Source organism: Chelonus insularis, unplaced genomic scaffold (genome assembly GCF_013357705.1).
Source record: "Chelonus insularis isolate UGA/USDA-ARS -01 unplaced genomic scaffold, ASM1335770v1 contig_94_pilon, whole genome shotgun sequence".
Classification (NCBI taxonomy): Eukaryota; Metazoa; Arthropoda; class Insecta; order Hymenoptera; family Braconidae; genus Chelonus; species Chelonus insularis.
The window spans coordinates 573,976-593,185 of record NW_023276783.1 but is presented as its reverse complement, the minus strand read 5'-3'; the positions used below and the strand labels follow the sequence as shown (position 1 = coordinate 593,185).

The following is a 19,210-nucleotide window of genomic DNA, read 5'->3' as shown; positions in this document are numbered from 1 at the left end:
GCAATCATATCTCTTGATAGTTTGAATACATTGATTAAACAAATGATTCCAATAACATAAAATAATAAATTGACAACTGATGTTTAAATAAATTGTTCAATTCAAACAGTTGTTAGACATTCATATAAATGGGTGATTGCGCACTAAATCCTTACAAAATGGGTTCTCGAGGTTAAGGGGTAGTTACCCAAACTATTAATACTAAGAAAACATATTCAAATACCAAGTTGATTTAACAATTAGCTATTAATTGTTAGTAATTTGCATCTGTTCATACTTCATTCAAATGGACAATTGTGCATTCAAGAGTAGATAAAATAATTGAGGTCAAAAATGAGTAAACATTGCAGGTAATCGAAAGACTGAAACATGACAAATTTCTACGTGATTCTTAAATAAATAAATAAATATCATATTTATAACAACATTTTTATGCTAAAAATTTCACTAATGATAATTAAATGACAGAAATTTGAAAAAAATGGAAAAGTACAATTATTTAAAATAACAAAGTCATGCTTCATGATATCAAAAAGTCATCTATGAAACGTCATGCTTTATCACTTGTCTTAAACAAATATAATACACATTTAGTCTGATAGAAATATAATTGCAAGCTTTTTATCTTAATATCAAACAAATATTATCAATTCCAGAATGATTGCATCAGTATGAATAGTCTTCTACTATGAAAATACTTGTGATAAAGACAAATTAATGAATATTCATAAATCTAACTGATTGCCTAAATCGTTTATGGACCTATTGAAAAGGAGGCCGGATCTACATGAATGGCAAGGTAACGAAAAATTGGACCTTTTTAAGTGAAGGAGCGTTAGCAGTAAATGACAAACTGTCCTCGGTATACGTCGTTTCACTCGACTGAGTCTGCAGTGGATACCCCTGACACATTCATTAAGGACAAATATTGTTTAGTATCAGTGCAGCCGTCCGTCTCATCACTTTCAAAGCCATGGAGAAACAAGACGTGATTTCAGATTTACATTACCTGCCTATTATTATGTTTGTTTCATTGCCATCTATTATTGTCATTACGTAAGTATTTTTTACATTAATTTAAATTATAATTAATCAATATATAAGTAGTCATGTTTATAATAACATTAATAAATTAATTAATCTACAAAATCTCTCTGATATTTATAGATACATTATTGCTGTGGTAAATGGCCATGTAGAACCAGGATTTCCTTACATTTCGGATGCTGCAGCTTTTCCACCAGAAAGTTGTATTTTTGCTCAGTTTCTAAATTTAATTGCTGTCCTGAGTAAGTCTACATAGTTATTATTATACATGTTTTATTTTTTTCTGTTGTTGACAATGCTAGAAAAAAAATGACATTAAAAATCAATATGCTTTTCACATAGTGTGCATCATAATTTACATAAGATATGCACAAGTAAAAGAGGTATCAAACACTTATCAGCTATCAGCATTTTGGCAAAGGTTGAACAACATTTCTTTGATCATTGGTATAATATCAACCCTTGGAATGTCAATAACAGGCAATTTTCAAGAAACGTCCAATCTTGTTGTCCATCTCATTGGTGCTACTTTATGTTTTGGTGGCGGGACTGTTTATATATGGCTTCAGGTATAAACTAACTTTTTTCTATCTTGGATAAATTCCACTAATACTGATAATTTCTTTTGAAACTTTTTTTTATAGGCAATATATTCTTATCGATTGAATCCTATTGGTTGTTCTCCAAGATTAACTCATTTAAGACTGGGTTTATCAGCTTTTTGTACAGTTTGTTTTTTTGTAGTTTTTATTGGTGCTGCTTTAGCAGCCAAGGATTACAATGGTGAGTGTAGAAAAATTGCTTGATTCACTTTTACTTAATTGCATCGTGTGCAATAAAATTTCAGGCAGTGATCCAAAAACATGGTCAAAGAATGATGGAGGATGGGAAATGCATCTTCTGAGTACGATAACAGAATGGCTCTGTGCTTGTACTATTTGTGTGTACATTCTTAGCTTTACTAATGAATTTCGCGAAGTACAATTAAGTTATCCAAAGGTAAGAATGATATTCATATTAATAGTTAATGATTTGAAGAGATAAAAAAATAAATAAGTTATTTATACTTACAGATAAGTTATAAAGCTGATTACACAAGGAAAATTTACGGTGTATTTGAAGCTACGCCTGACTCAATTAGTCCAACAAGAAGTATTTGATCGCGAATGAAAGATGCTTGTAGTTACATGAATGGTTCTTCTTACTCACCAATAAATACCCCATATATTGAGATAAATGGGTGTGATCAGCATGATTCTGAATCTACACGATTGTTATTCCGAACAGAAATGATTGATAACTCTGAAAGCAATGTAGCTGTTCATTGTAGACATCCAGTGTATGCCTACAAAACATTTAATTCTGAACATGTAAACAATGAACAGTTATTAAAACAATGTACGAATGTTTCAGTATATTCAGAGTCTTCAGAATCTTGTCAGCCTTGTTCCACATATTCTCCAGCTAACAGCCATGAGATTTATGGTATATTATCAGAAAAAAGCGATAGAATGTACTCAAAAAGTACAACTATTCCAATGGATAATACACTCAATTTTGAGATAGCAAATAGTCACAGTAACTACGAAATTTATTATAATCGGCCAAGTAGTTTTTGTGGGCCTATTGATAAAGAATATTCAGGTGAGTGGTCAGTGGATAGAAATACTCCGGAAAAATGTGATAAAAGAAGATTGAGAAGTTCTAGTAGTTCGTTTACAAGTGAAGAGTTTGATTTAAGTGCTTGTGATATAGAGCAGTGCCTAATGCAGATTGAGGAGAGTCTTTTGAATATTGAACAAAATCTTCGGCACGTACAGAATCTTGAAATTCCACAGCTCAATAGTTTGTTAAATAATAGATTTATTGTTGATAAAAAAAATTACAAGAAACTACGACTTTCTCGTAGTGCAAGTGATGACTGGCCTTTTAGTAGAAATATCAAGGGTAATAATGCATTTAATAACACAAGACTTTCACATTCTGATAATGATATTAACGTAGAAAAAAGAATTCGTTTCAACGAAGCTAAAAATTTTGATGTGTTTTCGTCTCGAAAATCTTTTCTTAAAAAATCAGAGACGTTATTAGAAAGTAATTTTGAAAAATTACAATTCCTTAAAGAAATAGAAACAAATATTACTAACTGTCATAATAATAACTCTCATAAAAACAATAATGATAATAATGAAGTTAAACATGTAGATACAGAAAAAAAGCCTATATTTAAACGTAAAAAAAATTTTTTAGATGATAAACGTTGCTTTACTAGCTGTAAGAAACGTAAAACTTCAGTAAATAATTATTTTTCTAAAAATAATGGTCCCGTTTTCAACAGAAAAACACTAACTTCACAAGGGACACTTGAAAAGTATGCAAGAGAATCATTCAAAAGTCGGAAGAAAAAACGTGAAGCATTTAAGAGAAGTATGAATTGTCAAACAAATGATTGTTTATTTAATAAAATAAATGCTAAAGCAATTGAATTCCGTGAAAAACTTGAAACTCTCACGATTGAAGATAAATCTCATGAAACATGTTGGAAAGAACAAGGAGAGGTTGCCTCAACAGATAAAACTCACGGAGAAAGATTTTCATTAGATAATAACAATCATAGAGATGTTAACGTTGACAAAAAGTTATCGGGTAATGATAATCGTAAACAAAAATATTTTCCTAATAAAATGCAATCTTCTGACAATGCTATTGTACCAAGAAAATTATTATCATTATCATTTTCATTACTCCTAGCAGCTTTACTTCAAGCAGTAAGATGTCTTGCAGACATAGTTGAAGATACTTTTCGCTCTGTCACCCTTGATAAATATGCTTTACACGAATAAGTAAATAAGTTCACTATTGTTATGGGCAATAAATTTAAAGAATATTGATAATTTTTTATATTCACGAAAAATATAACTTGTTATTTTGTGTACTATCTTTGATTAAATTGAAAATTTTTATTTGATTCAACGTTAAATCTTAATAATAAAAAATATTTATCAAAGTTTCTGGGTATAATTACTTCTATTAATGATAAAGATTAATTAAATCATTTTTAAGAGTAGGGTGCTTCACTGGAATGAAGCTGTTTAATAGTATAAAATATACAGATTTGTATATTATTCCAAGTGCCATCAAACTTCTGTGGGCCTCATTAAAAATATAAATTATATTTTACACATCATTATATTTATCTAAATAAATTAGCCTGATTTAATAATTATCAAAAAATGTTTACGATTGGAGCAATTAATAAATAATCGATGGGTATACATTTCTACTGCACGGCTTCTATGTAAACTTAATCAAATGTATGTACATCGTATTTTGATAACGATACTGGAAAAAATGCTAGTAATTAATATATTGTCCTCAATATTCCAAATGTAATTAATCAATCAACAATTCCATAATTATACGAATTTAATATTATGTAATAAAGAACTTTTAATTAATATTTAATGTTAATATTTTTTCACCGATTTCCTAATAAGTGCCAATCTTTGTTTATGGGCTTCTGTAACTGTTGCACGTTTATAAGGTCGAACTTCATCTGTACCAAATCCTGGGATCCACATATTCCAATTTCTCTCTGTAATGATAAAATTTATTATTTTTTTTTATGTTTATTCCATCATTGAAATTATCTTTATAAATAGTGAGATTTACCTAAATGTAATTGTACATCCTTAACTTCAACTGTATTTGCATGACGATGCTTGGCCAATAGACAAGCTGCATTAACCGTTGTTTCTACAAAATCATCCGCTAATTGTAACAACATTTCTTCTACCTCATCATCTAATTGTTCTGTTGGATCAACTTCCTTCACCAACTCTTGTAATCTACTTTTTGTTAAAAACTATAAAACACATAAATATTAATAATGAAAATAAAATTGAAAAAATTAATCATTTAATAAAAAAGTAATTACTTGTAAAGTATCATTATTCGATGATTGATTCTTCGAATGTGAGGTAGAATGAATTGATGATGGAATCGTTTGTGATTGAATTTGTGACTGCTGTTTTTGCTGCTGCGGTTTATCTGAGTCAATTATATCATTTTGAATATCTACAGAAGACTGACTATGAAGTCCAACTGATTGTAAATTACCTAACGATTGAGTATTGTTATTCGACTGTTGATGTTGTTCAGATTTTATTGTATCTGTTTGTAAATCCACCGAAGATTGGCTTTTAGGTCCAACTGATTGCAAATTACCTAGTGGTTGTGTACTATTCAGCTGTTGTTGTTGATTAAGCTCGGTTGTGTCATTTTGTAAATCTACAGAAGATTGACTATTTGGCCCAACTGATTGCAAATTGCCCAACGTTTGAGTATTGTTATTCATTGATTGTTGCTGTTGGTCTTGATGTTGTTCAGAATCAACTGTATTACTTTGTAAATCTACTGACGATTGGTTAGTAAGCCCCACTGTTTGTAAATTACTTAATTGTGAATTATTATTTGAACCGTTATTCCCGGTTATTATTCCCGTAATGTTTTGAGACATAGTTATTCACGAATATCTAAATAATTGAAAAATAAGATAGTAAACAAACTTTAAGGTTAGAAACTTCTTTGGTGGAAGTAACATAACGCTCTTGAGTGAACGTGTGTACTGGACTTAATGTTTTGTTTTCTATTGGTTGGATTTTGGAGTAGTACCGAAAGTAATCGATTTTTGTCGAAAAGTTACGAAGTAAAAAAGGAAAAGTATCTCAGTTTTTCATGAAAACTCACACAAATAGTATTAAAGTTGTGTTATTAATGTTTAATTGATTGCTCAACTGTATTTTACATTCGTTGAGATTTTGGAGTAATTAACTGAGTATGTATTTTTGTGTATTTATTTCTCGATTGTCTTTCTAAACATTTAATTGTAAGGTATATTCATACACATACAAATGGCTGGCCACAATTACATTACATTCAATTTGAAACGATTTATTCGAAGTTCATCAAATATTGATGATAGCAAAATACAGAATAAACAAAAAATAACTGATAAAGTAAATTTTCAAGGTGATGAAGCAAAAATTGCTTATGAGGCTATAATTAATGAAAATAGTGAATCAAAAACTAAGAAACAATCTCAACATGTCAATAACAAGTTTAAATCAGAACCAAAACATTCCAATGAGTTGAAGAATAAAATTAGAAATGAGGCAAGAAATCAAAAAAATTTTACAGTTAATATAAATAGTATTTTCAAATCGATAGAACAAGGAGACTTAGAATTTCTAAATGAACATCTAACCCCGGAAAATGTAAATATTGTTGACAGTTTTGGTTGGACACCACTGATGTCTGCAGCTTTTTGTGGCAATACAGCAATTATTGAATTTTTATTGAAATTAGGAGCTAATAAAAACTGTAGAGAAAAGACTGGTCTAAGTGCTTTACAATTAGCACAGAAAAACAAACATATTGCTGTGATAAAAATTTTGACAGCAAAAACTTCTAAACCATCAAATACTGTGGAAAAAACCAATGATGAATTACTACATGATAATAATGAATGCTTGGAGAAATTTTATTGTTCAACTTGTAAAACCAATTTTCAAAATACTACTGTGAAACAACATAATGCTTCTATTCTTCATATTTTTAATTTAAAGCCAGAATTACCTGGTCCAGTTTATGGAATACCTAAACAAAATAAAGGTTATCAAATAATGGTGAACAAAGGATGGAATGAAAAGGAAGGTCTTGGTCCATCAGGATCAGGTGTAAAATTCCCAATAAAAACAATTCTCAAGAGAGATCGTAAAGGTTTAGGTAATCGATTGAATAGCAAACCTAAAATAACACACTTTGCTAGTGGCGATTTAAATGCTGTAAAAGACATCAGAAGACCAAAAGTTGTAAAAGAAAAAAGCGATTCACGGAAAAAAGAATATGAGAAAATTCTCCGAAAAGAACGAAGGAAAGAGATAGCTTTACGACAAGCTTTGTCATGACAATTATATATGTTTAGATTATGTAAAAAAAATTTTAACATTTTTAATCTATTTTATCTCAATTTTTTGTTCTATACTATCATCAGTCCAGTTTCACTGTGCAAATGAGTGAAAAAAAAACATAATTCACCATGAATGTAAGTTAATATAATTTATTAAATGATGTGAAAATAGTTTATTATTGCAACTTAAATGCTAAAATTTCAACAGACATTTTTCTTTGTTTATTCTGTTTCAGATGATGAAAGAACAAAAACGATTACTTGAATATCTTCAGACAGTTGAAGAAAAAGCCGGAGAAATCTTAACTGATAGACAAGAAATTGTAGCTTTAGATAAACGAAGGAATGATGACAGAGTTGGTATGAGAGCTTTACAAAAGTCATCTTACGATAAATGTTGGATTACAATGGGTCCTATAATAATGAAGATATCATCAAAGAAAGCTGAGGAATTACTTGTACAAGGTAGTTATTAACTTATATAAAATCTATACTCAAATATTAACGGTTACTAAACGTGTCCTAATATATATAAAAATTTATTAAATTATTGATTCAGATCAACGAGAATGTGATGTTGCAATAAATAACTTACGAAGTGATTTAAGAGTAAAAGTAAATGAACTTCGTGATTTGGAGCATACTCCGCCAGTTCCAGGATTAATGCTAAAACCCTTGTCGCATTCAGAAATGACAGCGATTAATCAGTTATGTGGTCGATAATGGAAAGCCAAAAAAATGATTTAAATTATTATTTTAGATAAATTATTATTTTTCATATAAACTAAGTTGAAAGGATTAAAAATAAATAATTCATTTAATATACGGTTAATGTTTATTTTCTTTATGAACGTATTTTTTTTTCTCTTAGATGATGTACATAATAAATTATGAGTAAACGAGCGTTAAGTTTTACCCAGAACAACTCTTTCAATTAATTTTTCTTTTGTTTAACTTACTACATACATCCTCCATTTATTTATCACTACACACAAATTAAATTGCGTTATGGATAATACTAACACTTGACGACTTTACTCAAATATATAATATACTTTTTTTATTAACCATCTCTTTTTTTATTAATCGATATCTTTTTCTCAGATTACCAAATACAAAAACATAGCTGATACGATAGTATTATAATACAAAGCACGCGAAATGTATCATGCTATATAGAAAGCAATTAATGTCCAATTACCTCTATAAAGCATGATTCAATTGCGTCTAGTGTAAATATTATTTATTAATAAATTTCTTAACTACTAATTATATGTAGAAATATATTTATACTTAATTGATTTTTATCTACCATAATTCAATTGCAGTATTTTATTTTTCTTTCAAGAGAATGCGCATTTTTTCACACAACCATAAATTATTTTCTATCTCGTTTAATTTATATATATATGTATATATATATAATATATATAAGGAATCTTTCATTTATTCAGCGGATTATGAATGGATTCAAATTATTATCGAGTTAAAATCAATGATAAATCTCTTAAATGAGCATCGTAATGTTGGTATTCGATTGAATTGTTATTAAGAGTTGAAAAATGAAATTAAATAAAAGTAAAAAATATTAACAGTGAGATTCTCAAGCAATGATGAATGTTTCATAATAAAATTGATTTTAGTTTTTTTAAAATATTTGAATCTATATCATTTCATCGAACGATAAAAAAACAAATTTTATTTTTAATTTACGAATGTATAGATGAAATTTGGAAAATGAATTATTACATTAAATGAAATAATATTATAAAATATTTATGATTATTCAGAAATATGTTTTAATGAACAATTAATTAATGCAATTAATGTACATGTAATTGATTTATAGTTTAAAAAAATTGACATTTTACAATTATTCACCGGCTATGTAATATTTTGGAAATTAAATCAACTAAAATAAAAATTTTATTACACATTTCCTCACGTGCATGTAATGTATTTATACAAAGAATATTTTATTACAAAAACATATGTATATAAGATATATATTTATATATATATATATATATATATACGTATGTATATTTTGTCACGTTTATTTTCGAGATCATTATATTACAATTGTAATTTGCATATTTGACAAAAATATTGATTATCAATAAATCAATTATTAAAAACATTAGTTTATGGTTCGTATTCGAGAGATACTAAATAATGAAATAGTTCTAAATATTTATAGGCCAATTAAATATTTTAATAATTAAAACATTTTTCTAGTTAATTTTATTTATTATTATATTACTATTTATCAGATCAACTTGCCATCAATAATCCATTTATGTACGAAGGAAGAGAAGGTAAGACTTACTAATAATTAATTTCATTTCATTCAAATTTGAATGAAAGCGTGTTATCTTTTACATAGTTGATTAAATCAACATATTACAATGATTACAAAACTCAATCTACTCCAAGATAATATACACTTTCAATTAAATCTTAATATTACAACAAAATTTAAGTATTTTTTGTAGTTTTTGCTTTTATAGCTTTTAAGAAAATAATATTATTTTAGTTGAAATTCTTATTTACACATATTACAAACAATATTTTGTTCAATATGTATGTGTATATATATATTTCACCATTTACTATTTCATTTAATTAATCACTATTTCTCACACACCAAATTTTACAAATTTTTCAATCAATAAAAACAGAAACCCTGAATATCCTTTATTAAAAGAAGGTTTTTATTTATATTTTTATATTAATAGTAACTGATGGCGTTGATAATTTTTATTTATAATTGACCTCTCGAATGCGGAACTTGGTTTAATGAAATTTTATTTAAAATTGTAATTATAATTTTAATGCGTGAAATATTCATTTTCCAAATTATAAAAACTTATAATTTATTTATTTTTTAATTTATATAGAAAATTTTTCTCTAAAATGTAGTTGGTAATATTGAGTTATTAATTAATGGTCTATAATAATAAAAATAATAATTATCATTGTAATAATAATGGTGGTAATAGTACAATAACAATAGCAGTAATAGTAATAAAAAAAATGGCGCTACCAAGTTCCTCAGCCAATAAAATTATATTTTACTTAACCAATACAATGAATAATTTATTATTCGCATTATAAAGTTTGACTGGCGATAGTAATCGTCTCTCTAAATTTAGTCACTTTATTGCAGTATTTTTGTATCAGTGTTCACGTAGTATTATTAATATTATTATTATCATTATTATTTTATCATATTTATATTTGTACACATATGCTAAAAAAACAAAGAGAAAAAACAAGCATTCAAATGTATTCGACACAGATGAAAAAATTTTTTATATCTTTCATTTATTTATTATTTAGTTGTAATTTTTTTCATTTTGTTCAATGTAATAATAATCACTAAGGCTAATAGCACACGCGGCACTTAAACCATATAATCGGGATCACTGCAATCGTCTTCACTATCACTACTATCGGAAATTCTTCTCCGTTTTTTCTTTTTATGTTTTTTTACCTTGTCCGTTTTGTGCGTGCGATGCTTACGGTGTTCTTTAACATTTTCTGAATGAGTCTGTATGGTAAATTTTGGTACTCGCGGCGTTGTTGGTGCTGGCATCACATTCACTGAATTATTTGGATGCGCAGAATTAATGTTCTGTTGATACGATGGTACATTTGAATCAGTAGTAACCGATACCACTTTATTTTGATCTACTTCACAGTTCATCACTTTTTGTACTGGTTTATCAACGGAATTTTTAACTTCATTTTCTCCACTATCTTCATCTGGTTCTTTAGGATCAAACTTGAGCATCAGTTGTTTGAAATCCAAGTATTCAGCAACAAGTTTCTTCCTTCCATTTTCATCGAGTTCTTGATTACTATCACCTTCTCTTAACTTAGCTATCGTAGCTTTTGGGTTAAAGTGAACATTACTTTTCCGTGTTAAAGCTTTCTCGTAAACTTTAGCTGATTCTGAAGGTGAGTACTGACTTATTTTAGCGTCCGAGAACCCATAAACTTCTTTTAAATGCTGTCTCAACGTAAGAAGTAAGAGAAAACCTTGACTGGCGGTAATATATCCACGAAGTAATGTTGTATCTTCAGGAAGCCGAGCAAGAATAGCTTCGTCATCATCTTCATCATCATCTTCGTCTTCTAAAGCAGTCATAATTTGTATTGGTCGTGGTTGCCCATCAAGACCATAAATTATTGGCTGAACAGGAGCTGACTGAGAATTTTGTTGATCTTGTTTTGATGCTTCGCCTGCTTTAGGAAGTAATGCTTCTTTGAAAGATTGTAATAAATTGACACCAGATATTGAAATGATTATGTCAATATGATGGATAATAAATAGCGGCTCATCCTGAACTTGATATGTAAAGTATGCTAAATTATCAGCTAAATACAACATTTGTGATAGACTGGATTTAGCAGACTCTTCAAATTGTTTTAGAAAAGATATTGCTATTGCACGCCTTTGTTGTTTTGTATTCCTCAATATCGTGTATAAAAATCCATTAAGTGCACTAGGTAATTCGCCTTCTTTTAATCTCATTCCTCTCACAACAACATTATTTTGCAAAATCTTTTGCAGTCTATAACTTAATTTTATTCCATACTGTGATTGCATGTGGATAAAACCAGGATATTTACGTTCAATTTCTTGCAGTTGATTGTCTGCACTATGAGAAACCGATTTTTCAACGTCGGTACTCATACAAATAAGGTAAGGAACTAGCTGAATTGGATAAACTAATCCTTGAGCTAAAATTAACTGTATAACTTTACATGCTGCACGACGAACAACCAGGCTAGAGTGTATAAATGCCTCTGATATTTCTTTGAGATACAATTGGATGACAGTACTTGCCATACCAGATGATATATCACCCATTTCTTTCAAATTTTCTTGCTTTGACATTTTAGCCCACTCCATATCCTGTTTAATCATCCTTTTTTCCTCTTCTTGCAAGTACATTTCAACATTATTCAATACCTGCACTTTCATCATTTCTAAAGCATGATCGGACGTTAATAAATATTGATAAAGCTCTTTAAACTCCGGAGTCATCATAAATTCATAGTGACGAATACAGAGAGAGCCAATAGCAATTAAAGTATGATGACGAATATCATTATTTTCTTGTTGCAAAAAATAATTAAATATTTCTAACACTTGATCTTTGATGTTTTCCGGTAGCCCTTTTATTACCTCAGGATCAGTGAAGTCAAAGTGTCGTAGAATTAGGCCAACAGTAAATAATGATCGTCGAAACATTGGCCGAGCTTTCAATAACATTGGATTGTTTGGATCTTTTTCATATGATGTTTTATATTGAATTAAACTACTGTAATATTTATTAAAACAGTCACGGATTAAATTAAAATTTTTCGTGACATTATTGACTATTGATCCTAAGCATGATAAACAACTAGCCACAACTGATTTATCATGTTGGATCATTAATTTTATTGAATCTTCCTCTAATTGTGCTAAGAATGTTTCACTCGGATGCTGCATTAACGGCACAACGAGTTCTAATGTATGAGCAACACTGCTGATTATTTGATAATCCCCTTGAGTTTGACATTTTAATCCAAGATAAGGTTGGAGAGTACTTGCATGTTCTACCAATAATTGTGGTCGGATTTTTGCAAATAAATATAACGTCATCATACAAGCAACAAGTCTTTGAGATGATCCTTTTCTTTCTGCTGATTTATTTACATCTAAATTCATAGACTCTAATCGTAGTATATTTTGGATCAAACAATCAACAATTTGTTGACATGCAGTTAATAAAGCTTTCGGTGGTTCAGTCTGTAATTTTGTGCTGTCTTCTTTATCTTCTTTTGGCTTAAATAAACTGACCAGCAGCTGTTCAAACCACTCTAACCCATCCTTATTAGTTGCAACAACATCTGTAATATTCATTACCTTCCTCAATAATACTGTAGAATCAAGTGTAGGTGTTTCTCGAACTGGTGTGAACCACATATTTTGAAAAACTTCCATCACTAGTTTCCTTATACCCTCTTCATCATTTACTCGTCTTATCATTTTCCCACAAATTTCTGGTATTTTTGGATAATCTGGACATTCTATACAAATGTCCTTAAGGATTTTAATCACTCTTTTTCTAACACTTACACCAGTGTCTAATATTCTTGCTAATAACATGTCATAGTACTTGTCAATAAGCTCAGGTCTACTTAAAACAAATTTTCCAACTAAATCGACAGCAGCTTCGCGTACTGACGTTGAATAGTCTAAAAATGAATGATTAACACCCAATTGCATATCAGTTCTTGCTAACACACTTGAATCAGCTTCAACAATCATCGTTAGACATTTCATAGCTTTTGTTCTTATCGCAATGGACGGTTCTGTCAGTACATGAAGAATTTGCATAAGATACTTGTCAAAGCTCTGAGAAAATGGTCGTTTCGATGCAAGATATTGTGATATTAATTCAGCTGAGGTATAATCTATATATGTTTGAAAGATATCTGGTTTTGTTGTGGAACTAAAGGGACGGATTGAGCTCAAAATAAATTTTTTCTTCTCTTCAATTTTACGATAGGCCTCCGAATTCTTTCGTTCATTATTGTCATTCTCATCTGCATTCATGTCCCCTTCTTCAACATCGTCGATCCCATCTTCATTCCCATCATCATTTGAGTCTGATTCAGGATCGCTGTCCACATGTTTGTTGCTACGTTTTTTCGATTTCTTTTTATGTGATTTTTTAACGGGTGAATTTTTCATTTGACCAACATGAGCTTTCTCAGCTGCACAATCACGATACCATTGTGCTAAATAAAAATGTCGAGCATAAATTAATGATGGATCATTGGTGCCATTTACTGCTAAGTGATCAAGAAGTACTTTCTGTAAAAATTTAGTTCGATCATCATCATCAGTAAATTCAGAAATTTGTTTCAACTGTTCATAATCAGCATCTTTCTGTTGTTCCGCTCTGATGTCTTTAATTATTTCATCAATCGTTGATAATTTACATTGAGAATTCACAGCATCTTTCCTCAGTCTTGCAGCAACAACACCAAGATATTCTATAGAAGCAACTCTTAATGACATGTCTGAATTTTTATTAGAAAAATGATTGACTAAAAGTTTTCCTAATAAACTTAATAGTAACTCCGCTGCTGGCCACTCAGGTTTGTTTACAGTTGCTAATAGATCTTGAACAAAATTTTCGAATAATGGTCGGTAGTCAACTTCTGTACCCTTACTACTGCATTTATTGAGAAAGACTGATAGGAAGCTCCCGGCTAATCTAGTTGCGGTCTCATACTTGTTGATAATCAATATATCTGAATCAACGTGTATTGGTTTCTTCTCATCCTTCTTATCTTCTTCATCTTTAGAATTCTTGTCTTGACGGGTAAGATTATCGGGCAACGTGACAACACATTGAATAAGCTGTAGTACAAGTGCTGTTAACATTTGTATATGATCACCAGAATTCAGTTTATACGTTCGTAAACTTCTTTTACTACTTGGTAATCGAGCTATTGATGCTAAGATGTCATCCAATAACAACCGTCTGTGCTTTTCATATTTAGTAAATATAACCGTCACAAGCTTTAATGCACTCAATTGCAAATCATTGACAGACTCGACAAAGAAAGGTGCAACGCCTAACGTTGAAGCATTAAGTACACTAGTGTCAGTTAATGACTGGATGTTCAACAATTCAGCAAGTAGAGTAATAAGCTCGCGCATTTTGTTGTATACTTCAAGAATGCTTTTTTCACGAACCTCTTTAGCATTACTTCTTTTTTTACGGCCGCTGGAGTTGAAGTTTTCAGTCTTATTTTTCGTGTCTATTCTGTAAACTGGATCGAATGATGGATAAATCGTATTTTGAAGTTGGAATTTCATAAATAAAACAATTCGATCAATGACTTCTTCTAAATAAACAACCTTCGGCATATTTTGTGAGGTCATGATATTTAATGCAATTACTGATGCATCAACTGCACGTACTACTCTCTCCATCGCTAATTGCATCCATCGTTTACTTTCTTCAACGTCGTCATCAGGATCAGCTAATGGAGATACTCTAGCACCATCTCGAATATTTTTTTCCAATATCGTTAGTAACTTGACTAACCTATCAGATGGAATCGATTCCATCGCCCTTAGTGATTTTAACTTTGCTGCTTCTTTACATAATGCTTGTAACTGATTTTTTGGAATGAGTAATTCGCTGGGTACATTACCGTCATCTTCAAAATCAGCAGATATTACAATATCTTCTGTATTATCAAATATTGTGTCAAGCATTGAATTAAACATTTGATAAGTATTTGTTTCCATTAACTCATCAACGCTTAATTTAGCCAAAACAGGTACCAATTTCTTTTCAATTTTTCTTATTTTTGGCTTTATTGAAGTTAATTCTTCCCGTTTATCTCCATCTTCCTCTACATCATCATCTTCACCTATATCATTGTCATCTAATAATTTTCTTCGCCTACGAGTTCTTAATCGATCTTTTGTTCGTGATTTAAATTGCTTGTTACTTAAATCATCATCATCATTCTCTGATTCGGATTTTTCTTGCTTTGTAGCGTTTAAATTAGTAGTTCGCCTTGAAGATTTTTCAATGTAACGGCTGAGATTTTGTTGCATTATCGTTTGATCTAGTCTATCTAACATTACCACAGGTTCCTTAAATTTTTGTTCAACTGATTGTCCAGAAATTTTGTTATCTTTGATTACATGCTCGTTCATTGTAGAAGATTGGTGCTGTTGCTGCATCTGCATCGGTAACTGTTCCTGATGTAAAGCTTGATGTCGAAGAGGGTCTTGCTGTATAAGTTGTTGCAATGGTGATTGCTGGAGCTGTTGTTGAGGTTGTTGTTGTTGATGATGCGGCTGCTGCTGCTGAGGTTGAGGTTGTTGTGCTTGAAATGGATGTCGTTGTTGTTGCTGTTGCTGTTGCTGTGGAGGTTGATGTGGAAGTTGTTGTTGATGTTGTGGCTGCTGCTGTTGATGTTGCTGTTGTTGATGTAAATGTTGCTCATGATGCATTGGAATTGTGAGAGATGGATCAAATGCATTAACAACAGCTTCAGGATTAAGATTTGGATATATAGGGTGATTAGTATGTTGCATTAAATTTCCAACCTGTTGAGAAATTCCTGATTTTGGATCTATGCCTTCAATTGGTAAATCTATATCAGACAAACCAGGAACTGAATCTAATAAAAATTGTGAATTTTCAGGAACTGTGTTACCCAAATCTATGGTATTATTAGCAGTCATTGAATGTTGCATTTGTTGATTCATCATTGGATCATACATTGTTTGTTGCATATTCATATTCATATTTATTTGTTGAGTGGCCATGCCAGTATGCATTGGCGTTGTCATATGCATATTGTGCTGAGGCATTAAACCACCAAGATAATGATGTTGCTGAGAGATGTGTTGCTGAGGAACATGTTGTTGCATCTGCATCATCGGAATTGGGGATCCCATATGAGCTGGTGAGTAGATAGTTGCATGAGCATTGGTAGATGATAATGAATTAATCCCATTAGCATCATCCTGTATATGTTGTGGGGTTGTTGATGTTCTTGTTTGTTCCGTAATAACGGTAGCTCGAGGAGATGGTGAAGGCACAGCGAAAGGAGACATTTGTGATACATCTACATGGTTTTGTGGCGTCATTGGCATTCTAGGATGTTGTGCGTGACCCATATTACTAGGTGGAGGTAAAACAGTTCTTGCAGCTGCGGGATGAGCTGGGCTGCCTTGAGGTGTTTGTCTTGACCCTGATGAATTTGAATACGAGGGTGAAAATCTTCCATAACTTGCTGGAGATTGATTGGCGTGATGCATCATTGATGTATTTTGAGGCCAGTTTCTTGAAGAGTTGTACTGTGGTCCTTTAAACACGTGTGGATTAATCTCCAAAATAGCTTTTAATAATTCTGGAGCATTTTGCTCATTTTCCAAGGGTTGATCAGATTTATATTGATCTTTTAATTCAATATTGTCCGATGATGTTTGTGCTAAAGCTTGAATTAACTGTGGTATTAATGTTTCATCTCTATTACCAAGCTGTAACTTGGCTTCTTCAGCAACTCGTGCATGAAATAACAGGGATTTGTTAGATAGAGTTTGTGGTAAAGGCGTTGGAAGGGGCATTTCCGGTAATAAATCAGTAAGACTCGCGATACCAGCGAGGGTAGTGATTGGAACACTCGGTATAACCCCATTCATTTTGACTTTGATTAATTCTGGCATTACACTTCAACACAATTAATAAACTTTTCATCAATTTTAGTATTAATTGTCTTGACCAAATTTTATCGTTAACTTACTTAACATACGTATCACTCTTTATCTAACTTATGCAATTGTCTCACAATAAATAATGGTCTTTTATTAAAATAATTGTTCTAAAGTTATTACACGCATTTTTACCCCAACTTTGAATAATAAACATTTTCACAACCTGTTGATTCTTCGGCTATCGATGGTATATCAACACTGATACACACTGGATCACAGTATCTATTTATCAACACTATCACTATGTCTTTGCTTAACGTGGATTTACTTTTCAAGTTCCCATGATGATCATTGAATCTCAACCAAACTTGGATGATGCTCTCGGATCTTGCAATAAACGATCCATTTTTTATATCATAAGTTATGCCATCTGAAAATACAATCATTGTTAGAATATTGAATATGTTTTTAATATTTTATGTTATTTATTAAAAGCACATTATTATAGTAAAAAAGTTATATAATTATTTGTTTGTAAATAGAACAGTACATGCTTATTATTATTTACAGAAAATTGAATTCACACATAAAATTAAAATACTCTCACAATATAAAACATTAATGTACTTCCACAATCATTGTTTTTTTACTACATGAATGTCTTATCGTATTAAATAAATAATTTTTTTTATCAAAAGTGAAAATAATTAAGAGAAAACGTAATTTAATCGTAGTTTTCATGTGAGTAATGAACATTCATTAAAATCATCTAATGTAAGTGAATGGAGAATTTTTATCTTAATTAACATATTTTGATGAAAAGTAAATAAAAAATGTATTTAATAAAAACAATAATCATAATATTTATAATTGTGTACGTTAAATTCATTAAAAGATAGTGAAAACTGATATTTGATAACAAAAAATTATATGTGTAACCTCAAAACAATTGAGTAAAAGTATTATTTGTTTTTTTTAATATACATAATGTCAATAGTTCTTACCCGACTAGTGATGACTATTATTAATGCCAACGAATGCAAACTAGTATTACAATTTTGGCGGGAGGCCACTAATATATATTCCAATCAGATATATTATTCACAAATTAATATTATATTTATAATCACAATAATTTTATAAGCTTATTATACATCAAAATTCACTTGAAATGTTTTCCTGAGTATGATATTCACTCAATTGTCATCCGTAGCTGTGGCCTACTTGATTAGACGCGTTTACTTGACCAGTCGAAACGATATTTACACGGCTTTGGTACACAATACATTGTTTATTTATATCTTTTATAATATTTAATAAACATATTTGATTGAAGATACTTGTACACAGCTTTTATTGTTTCTATAGTGTGAATACCAAGAAAACAGACACAAAGGCGTCCATTTTGCTCAGCAGTGAGATAGCGGAAGTTGCGTAGTAGTTACACTCCGAATCTATATATATATACAGCAGTATATGAGCACTTACACATCAATAAATAAAAGTGTGTGCGTAGATCGACACAGCAGCAGCGTTGCATTCAAAATTTCTTCAAAAAGTGTTTCCATCAACCAATCACAAACTTGATTCATAGCTGCAGTGTATTTTGAAAACTAGCCTTAAAATAGTTAGTCTTTGAAAAAAGGTTTTTGAACTCATAAAAAAATATAAAATTTGCTCTATTCAAGAATGAAATAGAGTTAAGTTTTTTATAGATATAAAAATATCATTGAAATGTCATACTAGCGAAATGATCATTTAGAAAATTTATAAAGAAGATTAATAAATTTTTTTTATCAATATAAAATTTATAATCAGTACACAACAAAAACAAATGTTGAATCAATATTGTATTTAAAAGTATCTACTTTTCAATTTGGATGTTATCAATATTATTGTTGACAAACAGTGTTAAGAATTTATAAAATTGGAATTAA

At 30.1% G+C, this 19,210-nt stretch overlaps 5 protein-coding genes across 6 annotated transcripts; 3 read left to right on the top strand and 2 right to left on the bottom strand.

Moving 5' to 3' along the window:
- The first annotated feature begins 33 nt into the window (after positions 1 to 33).
- On the top strand, positions 34 to 4,507 carry LOC118072972 (DNA damage-regulated autophagy modulator protein 2). The gene is made up of 7 exons (XM_035093189.1): positions 34 to 350; positions 657 to 1,056; positions 1,168 to 1,289; positions 1,390 to 1,616; positions 1,692 to 1,830; positions 1,895 to 2,046; positions 2,121 to 4,507. The coding sequence occupies exons 2-7, from the start codon at positions 974 to 976 to the stop codon at positions 2,205 to 2,207; spliced, it is 810 nt and encodes a 269-aa protein (XP_034949080.1). The 5' UTR covers positions 34 to 350; positions 657 to 973; the 3' UTR covers positions 2,208 to 4,507.
- On the top strand, positions 2,214 to 3,890 carry LOC118072887 (uncharacterized). The gene has a single exon (XM_035093044.1). It carries the CDS (start codon positions 2,214 to 2,216, stop codon positions 3,888 to 3,890), a length of 1,677 nt encoding a protein of 558 aa, XP_034948935.1.
- Positions 4,482 to 6,034, bottom strand: Taf12 (TATA-box binding protein associated factor 12). 2 transcript variants are annotated; one of them, XM_035093188.1, is made up of 4 exons: positions 5,167 to 5,982; positions 4,985 to 5,097; positions 4,720 to 4,912; positions 4,482 to 4,642 (listed from the first exon to the last, which is right to left on the bottom strand). In XM_035093188.1, exons 1-4 carry the CDS (start codon positions 5,564 to 5,566, stop codon positions 4,515 to 4,517), a joined length of 834 nt encoding a protein of 277 aa, XP_034949079.1. In that variant the 5' UTR covers positions 5,567 to 5,982; the 3' UTR covers positions 4,482 to 4,514. The 2 variants fall into 2 exon arrangements, with proteins under 2 accessions (XP_034949079.1, XP_034949078.1); XM_035093187.1 differs by having other exon boundaries at positions 4,985 to 6,034.
- LOC118072886 (G patch domain and ankyrin repeat-containing protein 1 homolog) lies at positions 5,895 to 7,843 on the top strand. Its single transcript, XM_035093043.1, has 3 exons — positions 5,895 to 7,010; positions 7,255 to 7,483; positions 7,578 to 7,843. The coding sequence occupies exons 1-3, from the start codon at positions 5,961 to 5,963 to the stop codon at positions 7,739 to 7,741; spliced, it is 1,443 nt and encodes a 480-aa protein (XP_034948934.1). The 5' UTR covers positions 5,895 to 5,960; the 3' UTR covers positions 7,742 to 7,843.
- A 2,225-nt stretch (positions 7,844 to 10,068) lies between these two features.
- Positions 10,069 to 18,708, bottom strand: Nipped-B (Nipped-B cohesin loading factor). The gene is made up of 2 exons (XM_035092503.1): positions 18,278 to 18,708; positions 10,069 to 17,703 (listed from the first exon to the last, which is right to left on the bottom strand). Exon 2 carries the CDS (start codon positions 17,283 to 17,285, stop codon positions 10,425 to 10,427), a length of 6,861 nt encoding a protein of 2,286 aa, XP_034948394.1. The 5' UTR covers positions 17,286 to 17,703; positions 18,278 to 18,708; the 3' UTR covers positions 10,069 to 10,424.
- Positions 18,709 to 19,210: the final 502 nt, after the last annotated feature.

Coding starts and splice junctions, on each gene's coding strand:
- Taf12 (XM_035093187.1), bottom strand. CDS start 5,566: ATGTCTCAAAACATTACGGGAATAATAACCGGGAATAACGGTTCAAAT. Junction 4,913..4,984: donor CGAATAATGATACTTTACAA/GTAATTACTTTT, acceptor TGTGTTTTATAG/TTTTTAACAAAAAGTAGATT. Junction 4,643..4,719: donor GGATGTACAATTACATTTAG/GTAAATCTCACT, acceptor TTATCATTACAG/AGAGAAATTGGAATATGTGG.
- LOC118072886 (XM_035093043.1), top strand. CDS start 5,961: ATGGCTGGCCACAATTACATTACATTCAATTTGAAACGATTTATTCGA. Junction 7,011..7,254: donor TAGCTTTACGACAAGCTTTG/TCATGACAATTA, acceptor ATTCTGTTTCAG/ATGATGAAAGAACAAAAACG. Junction 7,484..7,577: donor TGAGGAATTACTTGTACAAG/GTAGTTATTAAC, acceptor TTATTGATTCAG/ATCAACGAGAATGTGATGTT.
- LOC118072972 (XM_035093189.1), top strand. CDS start 974: ATGGAGAAACAAGACGTGATTTCAGATTTACATTACCTGCCTATTATT. Junction 1,057..1,167: donor CCATCTATTATTGTCATTAC/GTAAGTATTTTT, acceptor TGATATTTATAG/ATACATTATTGCTGTGGTAA. Junction 1,831..1,894: donor AGCAGCCAAGGATTACAATG/GTGAGTGTAGAA, acceptor ATAAAATTTCAG/GCAGTGATCCAAAAACATGG.
- Nipped-B (XM_035092503.1), bottom strand. CDS start 17,285: ATGCCAGAATTAATCAAAGTCAAAATGAATGGGGTTATACCGAGTGTT.
- LOC118072887 (XM_035093044.1), top strand. CDS start 2,214: ATGAAAGATGCTTGTAGTTACATGAATGGTTCTTCTTACTCACCAATA.